Raw genomic sequence first — 19,812 nt, 5'->3', positions numbered from 1 at the left:
TGTCCCCTTCCAAGTTACAAAGTGTTGTAATAAAATGAATTTACCCCTCAATTTCAGGCCAGTATCTCCCCAGGATCTTGCATCTCCTTGGAGGAATGAGCCTTCTTCACCTCCCTGGTAGGGAAAGCAGGGGCACAAAGAACCCTTTCTTTCAGCCTGCCCTGAGCTCATTAGCAAAGTCCAATGAGCAGAGTCCCTGAAGGGGGAGCCATCCCAGCTCTGAGGCTGGTCCAGGGTTTGATACTTGCTCCTGAATCAAAAAAATGTGGTCTGTCCCAGCCCCCTATGGGTGACACATGCCCTAAAGCCCTGCCCTTCTGGCCTCTAGCATTGGGACAGCAAGGAGGCAGGCATGCCTCTGTCCAGGGCAGGCTGGCCCTGGGCCGGGCCACACCAGGCTGGGCAGGGCATGTCCTGCACTTCCACTCTCCCTGGCTGCTGATTGTAAATCTGATAGTGCAGCACACGGAGAAGGACAGTCTCCCTCCCTGATGTCCTAAAGTTTCCTTCCCTGTACACGTCTTTAGTTTTTCACTTCTTATTTTGAAACAGTTTGGACTCGTAACAAAAATAGCACAGAGGTTGGGAACACCCTCCCAGCAGTGGGCACATAGATGCAGCTAGAGTGTCAAGGCAGGAAGTCTACGTCAGGAACCCCACACCCTCCTCCATGTTCCCATTTTTAGCAGGCCCTTCTCAGATGGCTTCCTGTGCAGTCCATGCATCTCATCACCTCACTGAGCCCTGTAACCTGCCAGCTGGGAGACAGCCTTCCGCGGCACAAAGGGACACCCCTGGATGCTGCCCCCGGACTCCTCCCTAAACCTGGGCACCACTTCCTGGTTTCTGAGCTGTCATGTAATGTTGTGTCATGTTACATGTAGGTTACTTTTCCAGGACATGGAAATGTGGTTTTTTTAGTGGGAACGTGATGAAGTATTCTGCGGATGTCCCAGTACTTAGTTAACTAGTACAAAGGGGAATATAGTGGGTTCTTCTTTAAAACTTCTAGTATGGAAATTTTCTAATATATAAAAGTTGACAGAATAGTAAAATTAAAATGAACACCATGTCACCCGCCATAAAGCATGATCTACTCACTGTGACGTACTCGATTTCTGGCCCCCTCCCTGCCTCTTCCTGTAGAGGCTCAAAGGAAATTGTGTCCACATCATACCACTGATTTACTATTCAGTACATTTCTCTAAACAATAAGGACCCCTTTTTTTGGATAGAACCACAACACCATTATCATACTTAAAAATTTAACAATAATTCTTTAATATCATCAAATGTCCAGTCAAAGCTGAAATTTCCATGATGTGCTTTTTTGTGTGTTTTGAGTTTTTGTTTTATAGTTTGTGTTAAGTGGGATTCTCTAAGTCTTTGTTGCACCTCCCCTACCCCCTGCTCTATGCTTTCTCTTCCCTGGTGAGTCCTAAGTCTTGGTTGAAGAGTCTGATCCTTGCGCTGTAATCCAAGTGTCCTGGGTTGGGTCTGAATTTTGCTGGCAGCTTCCTGAGCCAGGTCCCCTTGGGCTGTGTCAGGCTCCAGCACTCTTGCTGCAGAAACAGACAAGAAATATGTAAAGTTGTAAAAAATTCCAAGTTATCTAGAATCCCAAAAAGTGTCACAAAGAAAACAAAGTGGCAATTCTAGAGTGACAGGGGCAGGTGGCAGCTTCTGGAGCCAAGGAGGGGACATTTGTGTCAAGATCCACCACATGAGGGCACCCCAGGCAGCAGCTGTCCTCGGGAATGAGTTTCGAGGGGCTTAAGAGCCAGGGGGCCAGGATGGCGTGGCCTTGGCCCTAAAGAAGCTTGGTGTTCCAGGCCTGTGGAGGGAGCCCTAGGGGGATAGGTATAGTGGGAGCCTCACTGTGGAGAGCTGGCCTTAGCCCTGGGTCACGTGGGGGCCGAGGGGCAGGACTGGGAGGCAGACAGGGAGGGTGAGGCAGCTGGTGAGGACCAAGGGGCCACTGTGATGGCTTTCTAAGTACACGGTTTACTGGGAAATAACTGCTATCTCCAGCCCTCACTGAACACATACACTTTGCTGATTGTAGTTCCCAAGGTGCTTTTCCTTCCTGCCACCAGGTTCCCCTTCAGGAGGAGTGTGCTCCTGTTTCTCAGATGAGGAGCCTGAGGAACGGGGACCTCCAGCTGCTGACATCCCAGGAGCTTGTGAGCACAGAGCCAGGAACCACACAGGCCCCGCGCCCCCTCTCTCCCTTACCCCTGTTTCTCACGTGTTTGTGGGTTTGTCTTCTCAGTGGCCTCAACCCCTCCACTCGGATCCTGAAAGGCGTGATGCGGGTGGGCGTCCTGGCCAAAGGCCTTCTTCTTCGGGGCGACCGGAAGGTGCAGCTGATCCTGCTATGCTCCCAGAAGCCCACGCACACCCTGCTGCGGAGAGTTGCCGAGCAGCTGCCCCAGCAGCTCTTGGTAAGACTCCTGGATGGGAGAGCTCAGTTGCCACACACTTTTAAGGTACACAGCCTCACTGTTAGACACAGAGCAGTTTGGTTTTATAAACATTCACCAGGAGAGAGCACTGGCTACCTCAGGGCTCCTTTATAAGGTGAGTTCAGGGCTGGGTCAGGCTCCTGGTCCCAGCTGCAGTGTGGATGTGTGTAGAGGCTTCCCCACACCAACAGTTTCCTCTCAGTTCACTTCAATTCTGACACTGTATCCAGAGTTGCCACAGATCCGTGGGAAAAGGGCTCAGTCTCCTAAGACCATACTCAGTTGCCCTTCTGAGTAACTGGCTACAGATCAGAGGTTACCCACAACCCCCTCTTCAGGTTCAGTTAATTCGCTAAAGCAGCTCACAGAACTCAAGAAACCTGGTTTAATCACTAGATCACTGATTCATTACAAAGGCTCTAACTCGGGACCAGCCAGATGGAAGAGCGCATGGGGCAGGGATGGGGAAAGGGCGCAGGGCTTCCGTGCCCTCTGCAGGCACACCGTTCTCCCCGAATCGCCACATACCCACCAACCTGCAAGCTCGCTCTCTCTAAAGTCTGTCTCTGGGTTTTTTGTTTGTTTGTTTGTTTTAAAGATTTATTTATTCATGTACACAAGAACCGCGGCACAGGCCAGATGTGCGGGAGGGTGAGAGGATTCACCAGTGACTCTGTGTTTTTATGACGGCTTCATATCAGCATGACTGTTTGACCCACTGGCCACTGGCAATGAACTCAGTCTCCTGCCCCTTGCGCCTTCTCAGAGCTCAGCTGTCGGGACTTGGGAGTTCCACCCTTTAATGGCATGTACACCAGCCCCCATCCTTAGGTGCATCCCCAAATGTCCCCTCACTCACATAACATTTACCTTTTTATCCCTCATAACACTTAGCTGCGAGCCAGGAACCGTGAATGAAGACCAAATATGAATGAGAAGTACATTTTGGTTATTTGAATAACCAAATATACATTTCTTGTACATTATAATGTCTCAAAGGCAAAACTTGGAAACAACCTAAATGCCCTGCCTGAGGAATGCTAACTTAGGCCGTTTCACAGGCAGAGCCTCAGCTGCCACTAAGAGGGACAGATGGCGATGAGATCCACCCTGGCAGCCACGTGCGGGTGCGGCTGTGAGATTCCTGTCCTCAAGCCTAGAAAGTGCGGGGAGAGATGAAAACCCACTTTTAGGACTGTGGGAGGTCGGCTGGGTTTTCTCCTCTAGCTTGGTTTCTCTGTCGTTGCCATAGGGCTTCCTCACCTGAGGTCGTGACTGGGAGAGGCACGTCCTGTCATGAATAGATTGATCATTTTAGGTCCGATGCAGCCGCTGCCAGAGGGCGCCTTCCCATTGCATCCATCTGTCCGTCTGCTCTGCTCCCCGAGAATTCAGCAGGGCACCTCCAACTCACTGAGTGCTGCTGCTGCGGCAGCCAGCCCATCCCGAGGCAGACTAAACAAGCGCTTGAGCCAACTCACACTGTATCTCCTGAGAAGAGTCTAAAGGAGGTGCCAGGAGAGAGCAGGGCTGCTTCTGAAGGGCGGCGTCCTGACAGGACGCAGTGTGTGAGGCAAACCCAGGCCCTGAGAGCTGTGAGGGAGCTGCCAGGAGGACCTGCACCTGCAGAGGCTGAGAGGAACCCCTGGGGGAGCCCCTGGAAGAGCATGCCTGAGGGACCAGGACGGGGTCAAGGCAGACTTGCTTCTCCAGGGGAGTGGGGTGGCTAGAGGGTTTGAAGCTGGGAGTGATGCGCTCCAACTGAACCACTCACTTTCTGAAAGCCTGCAACACCCCGGTTGTCTGCTATTACCACAGGGCTGCAGTGAAGGCCCAGAGGCAGGCCCTGTCTCTGGAAACTCACAGCCCAGCAGCTAAACCACACCCTGAGCCCCCACGGAAATGCTAAGGCTGTGGGAGAGCTGGTGATACACACCACTCCTGCCATGTAGATGGGGTGGAACATGGAGGCCTTCAGTGGAGGGGGGGTTCATGGACGGGGAGAATGGTGTATTTCAGGTGTCAGGCCAACCTGAGGTATGCATGCAGGAGGCAGCCCAAAGGTGCAGACCCCCAGGTAAGTTCTCCCAAGCAGTAACAGTTCTCCCAGGATAAACATAGGAACCCAAGGCAGGCCTTGGGCTCCCTGTTCATCAAAGAACTGAAGCCTAGCTGGAACCAGGGAGGCCCCAGGGGAAGCATTTTAACCCCAAATCTGACTTGGGAATCCCTGTTCTGGCCAGATGTGGAAAAAACTGCTTAGCCACAGGGAGACAGCCCTAGGGCTGCAGAGACAATTCTGTGAACCTTGGAGCACATTAGCCATTACCTGGCTAAGTGACTCCAGAAAGAGGTGAGGCCTCTCAGAGTCTTGGTCACTGCACCAAATCCGTCTTCATTGTGAGGCTCCCTCGGGGACAGGCAGCTGGAGTTCTAAGTGCTGTGAGCAAGTTCTAAGTGGCTGAGACCCTGAGAGCAAGGGACTGGCAGGAGCAATGCCTGGAGAGGCTGTAAAAGGCAGGGAGGTGGAGGACAGCACCCAGAGGCTCGAGCTTCTCGCGAGCTTCTCCGGAGCCTCTGCTTCTAAGGGACTGGCGCTGTAGGAGTCACTCCCATGATGGCGCTGGGCCCTCACGATGCTTGTGCTTGAGGTGAGGGTCTGTGGCAAGCATGGGATGGGGACTGAAGTCAAAGTAGACTTCAGTCTGCCTGGGAAACCACCAGAACCCTGCCTTTCTATACCCACACAGTAGCGTGTCAGCACACGTAGAGGATCTTGCTTTTCTCACTTACAGCATCTCTCGGATCACGGTTGTACTTGAGGAGTTCTTTATCCTCGTGGCTGAGGAGTGCCTTGCTGCCATGCTCCGTAACTGGCTGAGTGGTGGAGTTGGGCATTTAGGTTGTTTCCAGTGTTCTGTGTTAACCAGTGAGGCCACACAAAATAACCTGTTCACGCTCCACATGCTGAAGCACATCCTGGGGGCAGAGCTGATGGGTCAAGTGTATGAACCTGGTGCCCCTCGTGAGTGGCCAGGCCAACCTCCCTCAGCAGGTAGTGGCCGCCTGGGCTGGCCAGTCTAGCTGCTCCTCACACCTCCAGAGTTTTGTCCTGCAGGTGACAAGGCATCTCATTGTCATTTTAATTTACTCTTACATGGGGGTGATCTGTGTCATTGTGTAGGCAGGGTCCTTCCCTTTTGTTTTTCTGCAAGCACTGTACTATCACATGCCAGTTTTTTGAGTGGCAAACTGGATGTGTTATAGGACAGGGAGAGGGGCAGCCCAAACCCCGCAAACCTGCCTATTCTAAATGGGTTCTGCCATCCGCCGCATCAACACAAAACACATGAGACTAATGGGAAGGATCTTTAATAAAACTAGGAAACAATACAGGTAAGGCAAAGAGTCTAGTTTCTAAATGAAGCACCCAAAGTTACCCGTCCCCTCGTGGGTAAAAGTCCATCCATATGGGATCGGCCCAGAACAAGGCCCCAAGGCCTGCCACAAGTCTAAAGCATCTTCCAGTGGGGACCCACAGCAAAGGGTCAGAAACAAGCAGACAAGCCCGGAAGGAAAAGAGCAAAATCAACATCAAGATAAAAGCTGCCATTGTCACCTCCCCACGGGTCTCACCCACATCTGTGTCACCCAGTCCACGACGAAAAGACAAGCGCAGTTTCTTCACGTGTCTCTAGGCTCCATGCGCCTCCTCCAGGTCTCCTTCTGGCTCCATCCTGCTTCCTTCCTCAGTCTCTTCTTCAGCTTCTCCTCTTCCTGCTCAGCTCCACCCTCCCTTGGGTGGGGCAGGGAACCTCCCCCTTTCCTGGGGACCACCCTGTTACAGATTCACAGCACCCTTTGCATCTGAAGGTGCCTTATGCAGGACCAGTGTCTGCAGATGATTCAGGGAAGGTGTGCTCCTGGAGGGTAGGGCCAGCTCCCAGTTCCATGGAGGCCTGCTGCAGGACACGGACCTAGCCCCTGAACACACTCTTGCTTATTTATGTACACCTCTAGCTGGAGTAACTTGGCTGGTTTGTATCTGCACCTTGCAGGTGGTGACAGAGGACAAGTACCAGGTTTCCTCTGACACTGAAGCCAACATCATCATCTCTGCCTGTGAGGAGCCCAGGATGCAGGTCACAGTGTCAGTGACCTCACCCTTGATGCGGGAGGACCCCTCCACAGACCGAGGTGCGGCCAGGCCCTCTGACAGCTCCCTCCCCACACAGCTGGGGGATCTCGGGCATGTCCACTCCTGCTCTGGACAAGGGGTCAGCAGGAGGGGGATGGGTGCTGTAACCAAGTGTGTCTTGGCACATCTGTCAGCCGTGAGTCAGGTAAGAGCTGGACACTGGGGGAACGGAGGAAATGAATTGGTGACAGAGTGTCAAATGGGCTCAGAACCCAGCTGTGGGTAGCCACCTTGGGTGAGCAGCTCCTTCCCGGGAGTCAATTCAGGGCACCCACTCCTCTGATCAGAGGGCAGTGTCCCGAATCTTCAGCAAGAGCTGTTTGAGTCCATTCATCTGTCCATAGAAGGAGCCACCTCACACCCTGCCAGTCCCAGTGCCACTCATTTGGGACCCGCTCAGAAGCTTGAGGTTGACCAGTATTGCCTGGAAGTGGAGGGAGGGAGGTGCCGCGAGACCAGAGACCAGCCAGATCCTGGTTGACACAGTGACCTTGGGCCCCAGGAACACACTGTGCATCAAGCTGCACAAGTTCTGAAACAGCCCCCAAACTCCAGTCTTTCCTGACTCCTTTGTGATTTTTGCTCATGGCTGGAGGCAATGAACTACCATTTGTCTTTAAATCAATTCATTCTTAACACTTACATTTTTAAAACAGAAGCCTTTGAACCATGAGTTGAAAACTGTTAACAGTTGTCATAAGTAATAGTCATCTAAAAAATACAGTAGGGGGCCTCCCCGGTGGCGCAGCGGTTGAGCGCTGGGTTGCGAAGCTGCCCGCGGCCTCTGTGGCGCCGGTTCGATCCCTGGCTGCTTCCTGACCACCGGAGGAGGATCCCACATGGCGCGCAGACCTCTACTGCCGCCCGCTGCTCCCCTCAGCAGTGTACTTCGGTCCTTCTGCCTGCTCTGCTCCCCGCTCTGGCTCTGGTGAATTCTCTCACCCTCCCGCGCTTCTGACTGTACCCAGTGCATGTATAAACAAAACAAACAAACAAATAAAATAAATAAATAAAGCATGCCTCTATTAAAAAAAAAAAATAAAAATAAAAAATACAGTAGGGGGAAGCTAGTAAATTCTAGCTGACGGCCTGGAGGGTTTGCCCTGTTAATGGTCACTTAACAGAGGCTGAAGGAAGGATTAAGAGAACCGGAAACCCCTGTGGCAAGTGTTCTTTGACAGAGGCCATACCCCCAGGAACTGGGTTTCCTGCCTCTTTTGGGTACTCTGTTAGATAGTGGTGCCCCAAGTCAGCTGTTGCTGGGAGGGGCCCGCTAAACCCCTCCTCAAGGACACACCCCTTTGTTTCCATCTCACCCTGAAGGTGTAATTTGCCTACGATAGGCAGAGATCCATGGGGATCTTTATGGTTATAAGAGAAACCTGTGCTCCATCATATGACCCAAATAAACCAGGTCCTCCTAGAATAAAGTGGGAAGAATATTCTGGAATCAATGAGAGCAAGAAAGTAAAATATGGACCTGAATTTTTTCCAGACATAGGGGCCTTTGTCATGATAGGGTGTATCCAAATCTGACCTACTTTCTCCCTTTCAGTCATGCATTTGGAAGTTTCTGGAAACCTGGTTTAATTCAGTCTTAACTGTAATTTACTAACAAGGGAGTCAGCACTGGAGCTGCTTTATACCCTGTGCTGCTCTTCCTCCTCGGAGCATGTCCACTTTGAGGAGACAGTGGCAGAAAGGAGTTCTCTGATCCTTGAAGTGTTGGTGGATGGGGCTGGGAGTGGGGGGCATGGGTGACAATCTGGAATGAGCTGAGTGTCTTTCAAAATAAAATGGGGCCCAGAGACTTGAAGGACCCAGGAAGGTGAGAGAAGGGGGTTACTCCTTGTCCACATCACCTCAGACCCACTCTCCTTTTCCTTTTAGAAGGAATGGAGACGCCTCTGCCTGACCCAGATGTCCTGAGCCCAGAGAAGTGCCTGCAGTCACTGGCTGCCCTCCGCCATGCCAAGTGGTTCCAGGTCAGGGGCCCCGGGTGGGAAGGGAGGGCATCGACTGTCCTGGGGGCTGTAGTCTCACCACGCAGGTTCCAGACACAAAGGACAGATGTATGTGAGGCGCCTCCCTAGTGAGCTGCTTGGCCCAGTCCCCTGCTGAGCGGTAAATGATGGAGCTTGCTCTTGACCGCTTGACTTGAGTGGGCCCTGAGTGGTCATTGCTCTGTGGTGCAAATTCCCTGTGTCCACCCAATAGGCAACATCAGGGCTCAGAACTGTGGTCAGCTAGAAGCAGACTCTGTCCCCATGGGCCATCCCCAAGGCTGGCTATCGTGGGACTCGCTGCGAGGGAAGGCACCCCTGACCTGCCTCTCTGCCCTGAGGGATGATCCTAACCACGTGCTTCTTCCCCAAAGGCGAGAGCCAGCAGCCTACAGCCGTGTGTGATTGTCATCAGGCTCCTTCGAGACCTCTGCCAGCGTGTGCCCACCTGGGGAGCCTTGCCGGACTGGGTAAGCCAGCGCCTGGGGGTGGGGAGAGAAGGGACAGGGGGCCTAGGGTCTAGCCCCGTTTCTTCCCTATGCTCCTAGTGCTTGGCTTCTCAGGAAGGGGCAGGTGTCATCCGAGGCCTGGGAGTGGTAGACCAGGGGAGGGTGTCTCAGAGGTCCCTTGGGACCAGGAAGAGGCCTGCTACAAGCACAGCCTGATTTGCCTGCTGTTACCTTACCACTGCAGCCTTGCAAGCAGAGCAAAGGGGGGCATGCAAATGCAGAGCACCAGGAAAATGTGTGGTGTTTGCCTAGACCTGTGTGGGCATCTGGACAGAAGCCCTGGCAAGGACAAGAGCAGCCCCTGTCTGAGCAGGTGGTGCAGACCCACCTACTCAGAAGGGGAGATCCCTGTGGCTCTGATACCCCCAATCAGGAGAACCCAGAACATATCCCCTGGGAAGAGAGGAGAAGAGAGGATCCAAGGGCCCCCCCCATGACCCCAAGTCCCCAAGCCACAATGTAAGATGCTGGGTTGTAAGACCCCCACCCCTGCCCTGTCTTTCTGTGGGATCACACCTCATCCACGCACCCCGTGTTCTGTCTCGGACTCTGTCCCTCTCATTCACATGCCCAACTCCCAGTGACGGTCAGGACAACATGAGGTGTTGAAGTCTACTGTGTCCCTGGGAGGGCGGGTGCTCCCAGCACTCTGAACTTTGAAGGCTGTTTGCGTTTTATACAGAGTCCTCTGCTGCCAGTTCTTCTCCTGGGCCCAAAACCAGGTTCTTGGACTAGCAGTCCCCTTTCACCTCAGCCTCTGGCTATCTATGACCTTGTCCAAGGATTCTGTGCCTGTCCAGACCTCTGCTTCCTGCCCTGTGCAGGGGAGACGTCCCCACCCCTTCATGGATGCACCGACAGGGCCCCACATTCCCCAGGAACCCATTTCCCCAGTAAATGTGGAAGAGCTCCCTATAGCACTCCAGACACATGTCCAGGCCCCACCCTCAGGGTGCTCTGAGACAGGCAGGTGACTCCTGGGAGCAGGGGCAGTCCTGAGGGGACCATCGAGTCATTATACCCTAGCTAGATGTACATGCACCGAGGAGAATGAACTTGTTTTTTTCCAGTCCTCCTACTGCTAGTTTGCAATATTGTCATTGATGGGATTTAGCCAGTGGAGAAACTGAGACAGAGAGAGTACAGAAACCTGCCTGTGGCCACACCAGGGGCCGCGAGGCCCCACTGGTCACCCTTCTTCATAGAAGATGAAGGGTGGTTGGAGTGAGGGAAAGAGCTGGGAGATGCCCCCCAGGGAACTGTTGGGCTGACCCCCACAGAGCCGCTTGATGGGAGACAAGGCAGCCACAGTGCTCTCCTTGAAGGCAGAGCCTCTCCTTTTTTGTTCCCGCCCTGCCCAGGCCCTGGAGCTGCTGGTGGAGAAGGTTCTAAGCAGTGCCACAGGGCCCCTGAGCCCAGGGGATGCTGTGAGACGGGTCCTGGAGTGTGTGGCCTCGGGGACTCTCCTGACAGGTCAGCCCCCATCACCAGCCAGCCCAGAACACTGGCAGCCAGGAGACACCAAGGGTCATAGAGGGGCTCTGGCAGACTTACAGTACTCACCAACCTAGATGGAGTGAGCCAGACCCAGGAGCAGCTTCACAGAGGAAAGTGAGCCAGATGCTCACGTGTAGAAGGCAAGGGTGAGGGGTGGGCAGGTGGGAGTAGGAAAGGACTCGCCCCTGTCTCTTAGCTCACTGTTCTCTGCCCGACACTTCCCTTTCTGGGGAACCCGCCACCTGGGTCGGAATGTTCCCAAAGGAAACACCAGGAGCTCAAATGGTGGGCTTTGTACGAAGATGTTCAACACAGTGTGTTTTACAGTAGTGAGAAAGGCAAGGCCGCATCCTTCTGTGCTCAGAAGCTCTTGATACAGAATGTGCTTAGCAGTAATTTCAGTGACATGGGATGATGTATTAATTGGGAAAAAGGATAACGCACTGGGCTGTGGTCTGACCCACTGATGTAGCTACATGCCCACACTCACATGCACATTCACGCACATGCACACGCAGAGGAGCTCTGCTGGATGTACGTGCGGGACAGAGGGAGGAGCAGTCCGGGAGAGACACCCTCAGGGGAGATCTGTGCAGCCAAGGGCAAGCCTCCCCATGGGCGCCCTGTGGTCCAGTCACAGGCCAAGGCACATGTGCCCTGGGCCCCACGGTCCTGCAGAGGAGCAGTGACAGTCTTTCACAATGGTGCTCTCTCCTGTGTCTCCCCTTTCCCCCCACAGATGGACCTGGGCTCCAGGATCCCTGTGAGAGAGACCAGATGGATGCCCTCGGCTCTATGACCCTCCAGGAGCGGGAGGACATCACGGCCAGTGCCCAGGTTAGGAGCGCCAACCCAAGATGCCTGTTGCCTGGACCGGCTCCCCCAAGCTGGGGCAGCTCCTAACTCCTAGCCTCAGTTTTCAGAGTCCCAGGAAATGGTCTGGGGTTCTCCTTCCCTCCCTCGCTACCCTTAAAGAGACGTGTGTCCCTGGGGAGGGTGTCCTTTGGGTGAAAGGACAGCTTCTTAGCACAGGGTCAGCCTGACTCAGAGGCAAAGCTGCCACCGTGAGGCAGATGTGGGGCCTCACTGGCTGGGGCTGTTCTGGTTCACCCACCCTCAGCCCATCTTGGCCAGCACCACATGTTTATTTGTAAGAGAGTCTGCCAGCCATGCAGAAATCACGCTGGCCATGATGCTTATGCCTTTAACAGAGAGTCAAACTGCTCATGATCAGAACTGGGAGATGTAGGATTTGGGGTCCCTGTAGTGAGGTAGGAAACAGCCGATGTTCCCAGGGGCTTCCCAGCAAAGTTCACCATCCGCTTCCCTGAGGGATCCCCAAAATACTCATTTTTGAGGATGACTGAAGTTTGACGTTACAAGCCCCTGGGTTGTGAGGCGCTGGGCACTTGACTCGAGCGGGAGGGTCCTGACAGCCCATCTGCCCCCAGCACGCCCTGCGCATGTTGGCGTTCAGGCAGATCCACAAGATCCTGGGCATGGACCCTCTGCGGCTGCCCCAAGCCAAGTATGGGGCACGCTTCCGGAAGAGGCTGCGGGAGACCGGGGAATCGGAGGAGTACGAGGCTCAGAGGAAGCTGGATCAGCGGGGCCGAGGGGCCTGCATGAGCGACTCGCCTCCGGAGGATGGGGGCCGGACCCGCCGCTGAGTGGTGTGCACCCCCAACCTGGCAGCCATGCTTTCCTTCCGAGTAACGTTCTGTGTGTTTCTTTACAAACGGTTGTGCTTTAGCTCATTAGAGTAATCAAGTCAATGGGCAATGTGTGTGGCTGGGGAGCACCCTTGAACCTGTGGGTCTGCCCCCCAAGGCAGGGTAGAAGGTGCTCGCACCAACTTTAAACTACACACTGACTTGGCTGTGGCTTTAAATTCACCTGTGGCCGCCAACGGATGTGGTTTCTAAGCTGCTTCCTTCGGACAAACCATCTATGTGTGGACTTGACATCATGTGGGCGGAGCCCTCTGTGGGGAAGCCTGGTCCAGAAGATTCAGGAACAGGTGGTGAGGAGCAGGCCAGATTGCTGGGTGCTGGGCACACTCAAGGGTGCGCCCAGGCTGGGGTCCTCCCCAATTCCAGCTGCTCCCCCTCCAACTCCACAGTCTGGAGATGCTTCCAGGACCAGAGGTCTTGGGTCCTGAGCTGAACCCATCTCTTGCCCCACCATGGGGAGCATGACAGGGTCAGAGGATGGTGAACATGCAGGCCGGCCCCGCCCCTGACCCCCCAGAAATATCTGTGACCTGACCCTGGTCTACCCTGACCCCGAAGACACCCCCCAAACCTGTACCACTGTGTGCCTTCTGCATTACAGAGGACTTGCTCTGCAAGGTCCATTTGGACCTGGGCTTGGCCTCTCCACCCTCCTCCCATTCTCTCTGACCTGGGTCCGGCTGGGTCTGAGCCAACTGTCTCTAGGGCTGACCTTGTGGAACAGGGTCTGGGTGCCATGCCTGCTGCTAGGCATGGGGGTCATTGGCACTGGGGGACCTGGGGGTTCCCCGGCTCTCATCACTCCTAGCCTCCTTCTTCGCAATGAGTTTCCTTGACCTGCCCAATGGCATTGAGAAAGGAAAGTCCATCAAAGGGTGGACGCCCTCCCTGCTCCCTGGGCCCCCTTGGCTTTATTGCTCTGTGTCAGGGATGGTCTCTATGTGGCTTCATGACTGATGTCTTTGTAGCGCTGCTGGCAGTTGGGGGGTGGGGCAATAAAGGAGCCGTGCTTGTCTCCTGGCGTGGGTGGCACAGTCCCTTGTTGGTGACCCTGCTGTGCTCTCCCAAAGGGGCTGACCAACTGGCATTTCTCCTGAGGCTCTGAGCCTGAGTGGTTAGGAAGGAAGTTCAAGGGGCTGGTGCTGCCCAGGGGCTGTGCCCCAAGTTGGGGCACTCTCAGGCTGTCCGCACACTGTGTCCTCTGGGGGTGCAAAGAAGCCTGATTCCTGCTTAGAGCAGGCCCAAAAGGTACTAACCTCATACACATGCAGACCACTGCAGGAGCCCACCCTGACCCGGCCCAGGAGAGGAATGGTGAGCCCTTGAGTCAGTGGGGCCTACAGAAGGTTTCCTGGAGAAGGGGTGGCAAAGCTGAGTTGCAAGCTCCCCTCCAAGTTTCTTCAAATCCTCATTGAAAACCTTGGAGGGGGAAAGGGTTTTAGATGGAGTCCTGATCACCAGCCCAGCTTTGACAGAGCTTTGCACCTGAAGGCAGCCCCCGGCTGTGGTTGGGAGGGGTGGGGAGACATAGAGGGACAGGTATGAGAGGCTGGACCAGGTGGCAGTGGGCCCCAGCGGAAGTGGCACCTGTCAGCAGGCACAGAGCACAGGCTGAGTGAGCACAGACCAGGACAGGGAGACCTGGGACCTGCTTCACACCCTGGCCAAAAGGAGTCTCGGGCAAAACTCAGCCTGTTTCTGACCTGGACAGGAAACCGGAGAGGCAAGCCACTCTCCTCTACCTCCAGGAAGTGGACCCCCGCCTGATCTGAGGCATCTGACAACACTGAGGCAGAGCCCTCTTCAGCTGGTCCTGGCCATAGCCACAGGCAGGGCATGGGGGACAGGACCAGGGGAGAGCCCGTTGGTCTGGCATTTTCCACTTCACCAGGGCAGCTTTGCACCCTTCCCTAAGCTCCTCACCCTGTACACCCCTCTCTTCCTCCGCATCTCCAGTGCTAGCTCTGCCGCTCATTCAGCCACCTAGGCTGGCCACCTCCCCCAGGCAGTTCTCCCGGGGTCCTTTGTGCTCAGACCCAATCCATCCGGACGTCTTAGCCATCTACTTTTGCTCTGCATCCGCCATGGCACCCTGCTGCTTCAACCTTCCAGCCACGTCCACTGTACTCAGGATAAAACTCTAACTGCTACCCCACACGATCCCCCCTGCCACCTTGTCCCTCAGTAACTCACTCCATATCTACCAGTCTCTGCTGGGCCTCAGACCAGCCAAGCTGGTTCTTGCCCCAGGGGTTGGCATATGCTGCCCCCACATCTGAACTTTGTAAACTACCTCTCCCCACCTCCCCAGGCAGAGGGCCTCCCTCTCATGAGCCACCTCAACCTGTCCCATGTTCACTTTCTTTATGCCACACATCACTGATTAAAATCACTTGTTATCTGCCCTAACTAGGGATGTTACCTGCCTTAACTTTATTCACCACAGTGGCCCCAGAATCTAGAACAAGTTGGGTACATAATACTCAAGAAATATGTCAGATGCTTCAAGTTGCTCCCAGAAGATTCTATTGGTGGGGGCAAGGAGACTTTGGGGAAGTGGCAACAGAATGGAAAGGAATATGGCTGTACCTTGTCCCCCTGCACCAGGGGCTGAAGTGTGTGGTGTGAAGAGCTGATGTGACAGGTCGGCACCTGTGTGGAAAGTCCCGTGTTTTGCTGGTGGGAACCACACACGGTGTTTACAGGCTGACTTCCTGACACCGTGGCAGAGGCAGCTCTTGCAAACTCAAAACCCACTGTGCACCTGTCCCATGCCTGGCTGCTGGGAAGATGGATCTTAGCTTTGCTCCCAGGTAATTTAAACACAAACTTGAGAGAGAGTTAAATCTGCCTCCTCGTAACTCCAGAAAACCAAGTTTAGAAAATGAGAGCAAATTCAAGCAGTTTTAGAGATGTATTTGGTCCAGATGGATGAGACGTCTGGGCGACTGAGCCCGCTGGATGCCTAAAGAGCAGCGGGGTCTGATCTGTCCTCTCCAGCCTCTTCCCACCAGGCAGCGGACCCCAGAACAGACTGGTGGCTGGCGGGAAGATACCAGAGCAAAGAAGTCAGACAGTGAGGTGGGGGGATAGTATCCCTAGACAAGGATGCAGGACCTGAAGCTGCAAGATGCTGCCAGGGCGAGCCAAGTTGCTAGGAGACGGCGGTGCTTGTGGGAGGGATGACGCAGGGCCGTGTAGGCAGGGCTGCAGCCAAACCTGGCAGGCAGTTCAGGAAAGACAAAATCAGAAGGGCAGATCTGTCAACTCCATCTGCAGAGTCACCGATAACACAGAAAGATAGGTGCCAGTGCAAATGTGTTGTTGCCGTGGTCTGAAATAAGTTGCCTGCAGTGATGGAGGGAGCATCTTGAAGCCTTCTCTGATTCCAGCCTCTTGTTTGGGCAAGTGTTCACTCCATCTTCTCCCCAGACGCGTGTCAGTGTTGCTTCCGGGGCTGAAAAGGTGTTTCAGGTAAAGCAGATTAAGGACAAGTCAGAGGGAATCCATGATTCTCCTGAAGGTAGAAAAAGCAGCCTTAGGAGTAGAGGGGGAGCAGCACTCTGTTTATGCCTGCCTGAGTTCTGAAAATAAAATGTGCTGGAAAACAGATATTTACACACTTGTTCACAGCAGCATGTTTTACAGTAACCAAAAGGTGGAAGCAACCCACTGTCCATCGATGAATGCATACACACAATGCTGGAATAGTATTCAGCCTTTAAAAAGGAAGGACATTCTAACACAGCTGCAATATGGATGGACCTTGAGGACGTGGTGGCCAGTGAAATAAGACAGACACGACACAAACGGTGTGACGCTCACAGGAGATCCCTAATTCCTAGAGGAGTGGCATGGTGGGTGCCAGGAGCTGGGGGAGGGGAGAGGGAGCTAGTGTTTAATGGGGGCAGAGTTTCAATTTGGGGCAATGGGAACGTTCTGGAGCTGGAGGGTAGAGATGGTTGCACAACGGTGTGAGCGTGCTTAATGCCACTGAGCTGTGCACTTAAAAATGGTAAGTTTTGTGTCTATAACACAACAAAAGATGTTTTAATACACTGGATTTTTCCTGTTACAAACAACTTGAAATTTCAGAAAATGGAAGAAGGGAAGCAAAGTCGCCCACCGTTGGCACTGTGCGTTCTCGCCAGTCTTCTCGTCATGCGCTCCTGCTTGTGGGTGAGCTGGCTTTTATTTCATTTTTTAAAAAATTGTGGCAAAGTATACATTATATGGAATTCACCAGTTTATTTCATGTGACTGTTGGCATTAGTGTTTTCACAGTGTTATACAGCCATCACCATCATTTAATTCCAAAACTTTCTGTTACCTCTAAAAAGAACCCTGTGCCCACTAGCCATCACTCCCCACCCATTTCCCCCAGCCCTTCACAGTCATGAACACTCTCTCTTAGCCTGTACCTGTCCTGGACATTTCTCGTCAGTGGACTCACACACCGCGTGGCCTCGTGTGTCTGCTTCTCTCCTGAGCATCGTGTGTTCAGGCTCCTTCTACGTGGTAGCGAGTGTCAGAGGTGCTCCCCCTTTCATGGTCCAATAATATTGATAGTCTCGTGTCTGGATGGATTAGTTGTGTTTATCTATTCATCAGCTGATAGACAATTGTTTTCTTCCCACTTTTTGGCTACTAAGAAGAAATACAGTTTTTAAAAGCAGCATAATATTCCACCCAAATGAACATGTCCTGGTTTCTTAACCGTTCCCCTGCTGTTGGACATTCAGATCACTTTCAAATTACAAATTATACCTAAACAAAATGTTCCTGGATAATATTAGGGAACTCTGTTCCCTGTGCACTTAAAAATGGTAAATTTTGGGGTCTCCCCGGTGGCGCAGCGGTTGAGCGCTGGGTTGCAAGGCTGCCTGCAGCCTCTGCAGCACCGGTTTGATCCCCGGCTGCTCCCCAGCCACCAGAGGAGGGTCCCACATGGAGCGCGGACCCCTCCTGCCACTCCCGCTGCTCCCCTCAGCAGTGTACTTTGGTCCTTCTGCCTGCTCTGCTCCCCGCTCTGGCTCTGGTGAATTCTCTCACCCTCCTGAGCTTCTGACTGTACCCAGTGCTTGTATAAATAAATAGATAAATCTTAAAAAAAAAAAAAAAGAACAAAAAAAATGGTAAATTTTGTCGATAATACAACAGAAAATGTTTTCATATGTGAAATGTATGAAATGGAGTTTCTCAATGGAAGGGCATGAACACTGTAAGGCATATGAAATATCCATATACAAGACTGCATTTTATCAGAGCTTTGCCAGATTCCCTCTCATTGTAAAGAAAGGAGCCCCACTCACCCCTTCCAAGTCAGGACTGTGCCTTCTCATTTAAAAAAAAAAAAATACTTTTCTGTACATGGAGCTAAGTTTGACAGGTTTCATTCTGCAACATCTTCCTTTTCTCATTCATTCAACGTGTGTTATCGAATACCTACTTTGTGCTATGGATTGTCCCTTGTGAGGCTTCCTGAAGTCTACCGGTGAGAACACTGCAATTTATTTATTCAAAAGTTAATCAGCAAACATTTACTACTTTCCTTGGAATGAGCCAGAAGTCAACATTTCATGCAGGACTCTGCTCCCAGTTTGGCCCTTTAACATATTGACCATGTTGGGGTGTTGGGAAAGCTCACCAATACTCACTAATCCTCTATAAAATTGGAGTAAACCTGGCAGCATCAAACTTGCAGAGAGCTGGGGAGAAATCAGTACTAAAACTCATGTTTTAATACTTAACCACACAGAAAAGTTTCAGCCTTACAGACATGGGCATGGGAGAATTCAGGGGTGAGGATGAAAACTGGCAACTAAAATGCAAGCGTCCCAAACACTGGCTGTGAGGCTATGAGAAAAAAACTCCTCAGATGCTGCCATCTAGACCCCACCCCTTACCCTGGCCATCTCCCCATAGTCACCCTGGAGTAAAGCCACCCCTATGGCAAGGGGCTTCTGTATGCTCTATAGCAGTGTGCTTATAATTGTTGGCCAATAAAGAATCTAAAACTCAAAAAGAGTTAAAAAAAATGATAATATGGAAGAAAGAGACAAAAACAGAAGAAAGCGTGCTAGAAAAACTCTCATGCATATTATTCTCAGAGAGCTAATAGAAGATATAGTATACAGGGAACAAGTTCAGTTTTGCCTTTTGAAAAGGAACAAAGAACCAGAAAGAGTCCTTGGAAATTAAAAATGTGGTAGTCAAAATTAAAAGGTCAATAGAAAGGTTGGAAGAAAAATAAAAGGAAATTTTCACAAAAGAAGAATGAACAAAAAGAAAGAAACTAGTCAGGAGCTGAATCCAGTATATGACAAAGAGGAGTTCCACAAAGAGAGAGCTGGGACACCGTGGTGGGAGAAATCACCAGTGATATCATGCAAGAAAGGTGGTCAGGAATGGAAGACATGACAGAGCCCTGAATGTCCAGGACAAGAGGTGAAAACAGAACCACAACAAATCCACACTGTGAATGTGCAGGATATGGAGACTAAGCAGAAGATCCCACAAGTTTCCAGAGACAGCCTCAGATTGTTCAACTGCCCAAGACTGGATGCTGGAAGATATGAGATAAGAGAAATTATCCACCACCATACTGTCCTCGGCCAAGCCACCAAGCTCACAAGAAAGTGAAAGAAAATGCTTTTTCTGGAAACACTTAGGGGGTACCCATCCCCCAAACAAGGGCACAAACAAAGAAACAGGGAAACTTGGATCAAGAAGCGGGCTACATACTGGAAATCCCTGGGTGCTGAAGAAGAGGGAGGCCTGGATCACAGCTGGGCAGCAGCTGACCTTGCATGGAAAAGTTGGTTCCATTGGAGCAGCCAGGTAAAGGGGCACAGACAAAAAACATAGGTGATCACTAACTCCAAAAAACAAATCCTAGAAAATAAGTGTTCTTTCGTGTACCTTGCTTTGGCCTGCATTTATATATGATAATATAAGCACAAAATAATCATTTGTGATAGGGCTATTAGAGGAACCGTATACCTGACTGAGCTAAATCTCTACCTTCGGGAGTTGGAAATCAATGGACAATGACCAACTAATAGATCATGAGATGTGTAAAACATTTGGGATAAAAAAACAAAACAGGGAAATAGTAAATAGACAGTGATGTCAGGCAGGCCCTGTGGAAAGTGGGATATACATTGCTTTGTTTAAAACCTTAGGTTTTGGGCCTCCCCGGTAGCACAGCGGTCGAGCGCTGGGCTGCAAAGCTGCCTGCAGCCTCTGCAGCGCTGGTTCGATCCCCGGCCGCCAGGTGAGGGTCCCACATGGCGCGCAGACCTCTCCTGCCGCCCGCTGCTCCCCTCAGCAGTGTACTTCGGTCCTTCTGCCTGTTCTGCTCCCTGCTCTGGCTCTGGAGAATTCTCTCACCCTCCCGTTCTTCTG

The 19,812-nt window shown here is 52.4% G+C and overlaps 1 protein-coding gene across 1 annotated transcript in view; it reads left to right on the top strand.

The window, feature by feature from the left end:
• ZFR2 (zinc finger RNA binding protein 2) overlaps positions 1-19,600 on the top strand; it is a 50,110-nt gene extending 30,510 nt beyond the window's left edge. The window contains exons 14-20 of the mRNA XM_054693054.1: positions 2,273-2,444; positions 6,524-6,662; positions 8,554-8,648; positions 9,041-9,136; positions 10,537-10,648; positions 11,412-11,509; positions 12,124-19,600. Of these exons, the coding sequence (XP_054549029.1) occupies positions 2,273-2,444; positions 6,524-6,662; positions 8,554-8,648; positions 9,041-9,136; positions 10,537-10,648; positions 11,412-11,509; positions 12,124-12,342 (931 nt within the window). The 3' untranslated portion in view covers positions 12,343-19,600. The remainder of the gene's footprint in view (positions 1-2,272; positions 2,445-6,523; positions 6,663-8,553; positions 8,649-9,040; positions 9,137-10,536; positions 10,649-11,411; positions 11,510-12,123) is intronic.
• Positions 19,601-19,812: the final 212 nt, after the last annotated feature.

The sequence above is a fragment of the Talpa occidentalis genome, unplaced genomic scaffold (genome assembly GCF_014898055.3).
Source record: "Talpa occidentalis isolate TD23 unplaced genomic scaffold, MPIMG_talOcc4v2.1 talOcc4.12, whole genome shotgun sequence".
In the NCBI taxonomy this organism is placed as follows: Eukaryota; Metazoa; Chordata; class Mammalia; order Eulipotyphla; family Talpidae; genus Talpa; species Talpa occidentalis.
Note: the sequence above shows the minus strand (reverse complement) of the source record. Positions and strands in the feature narration are given on the sequence as shown.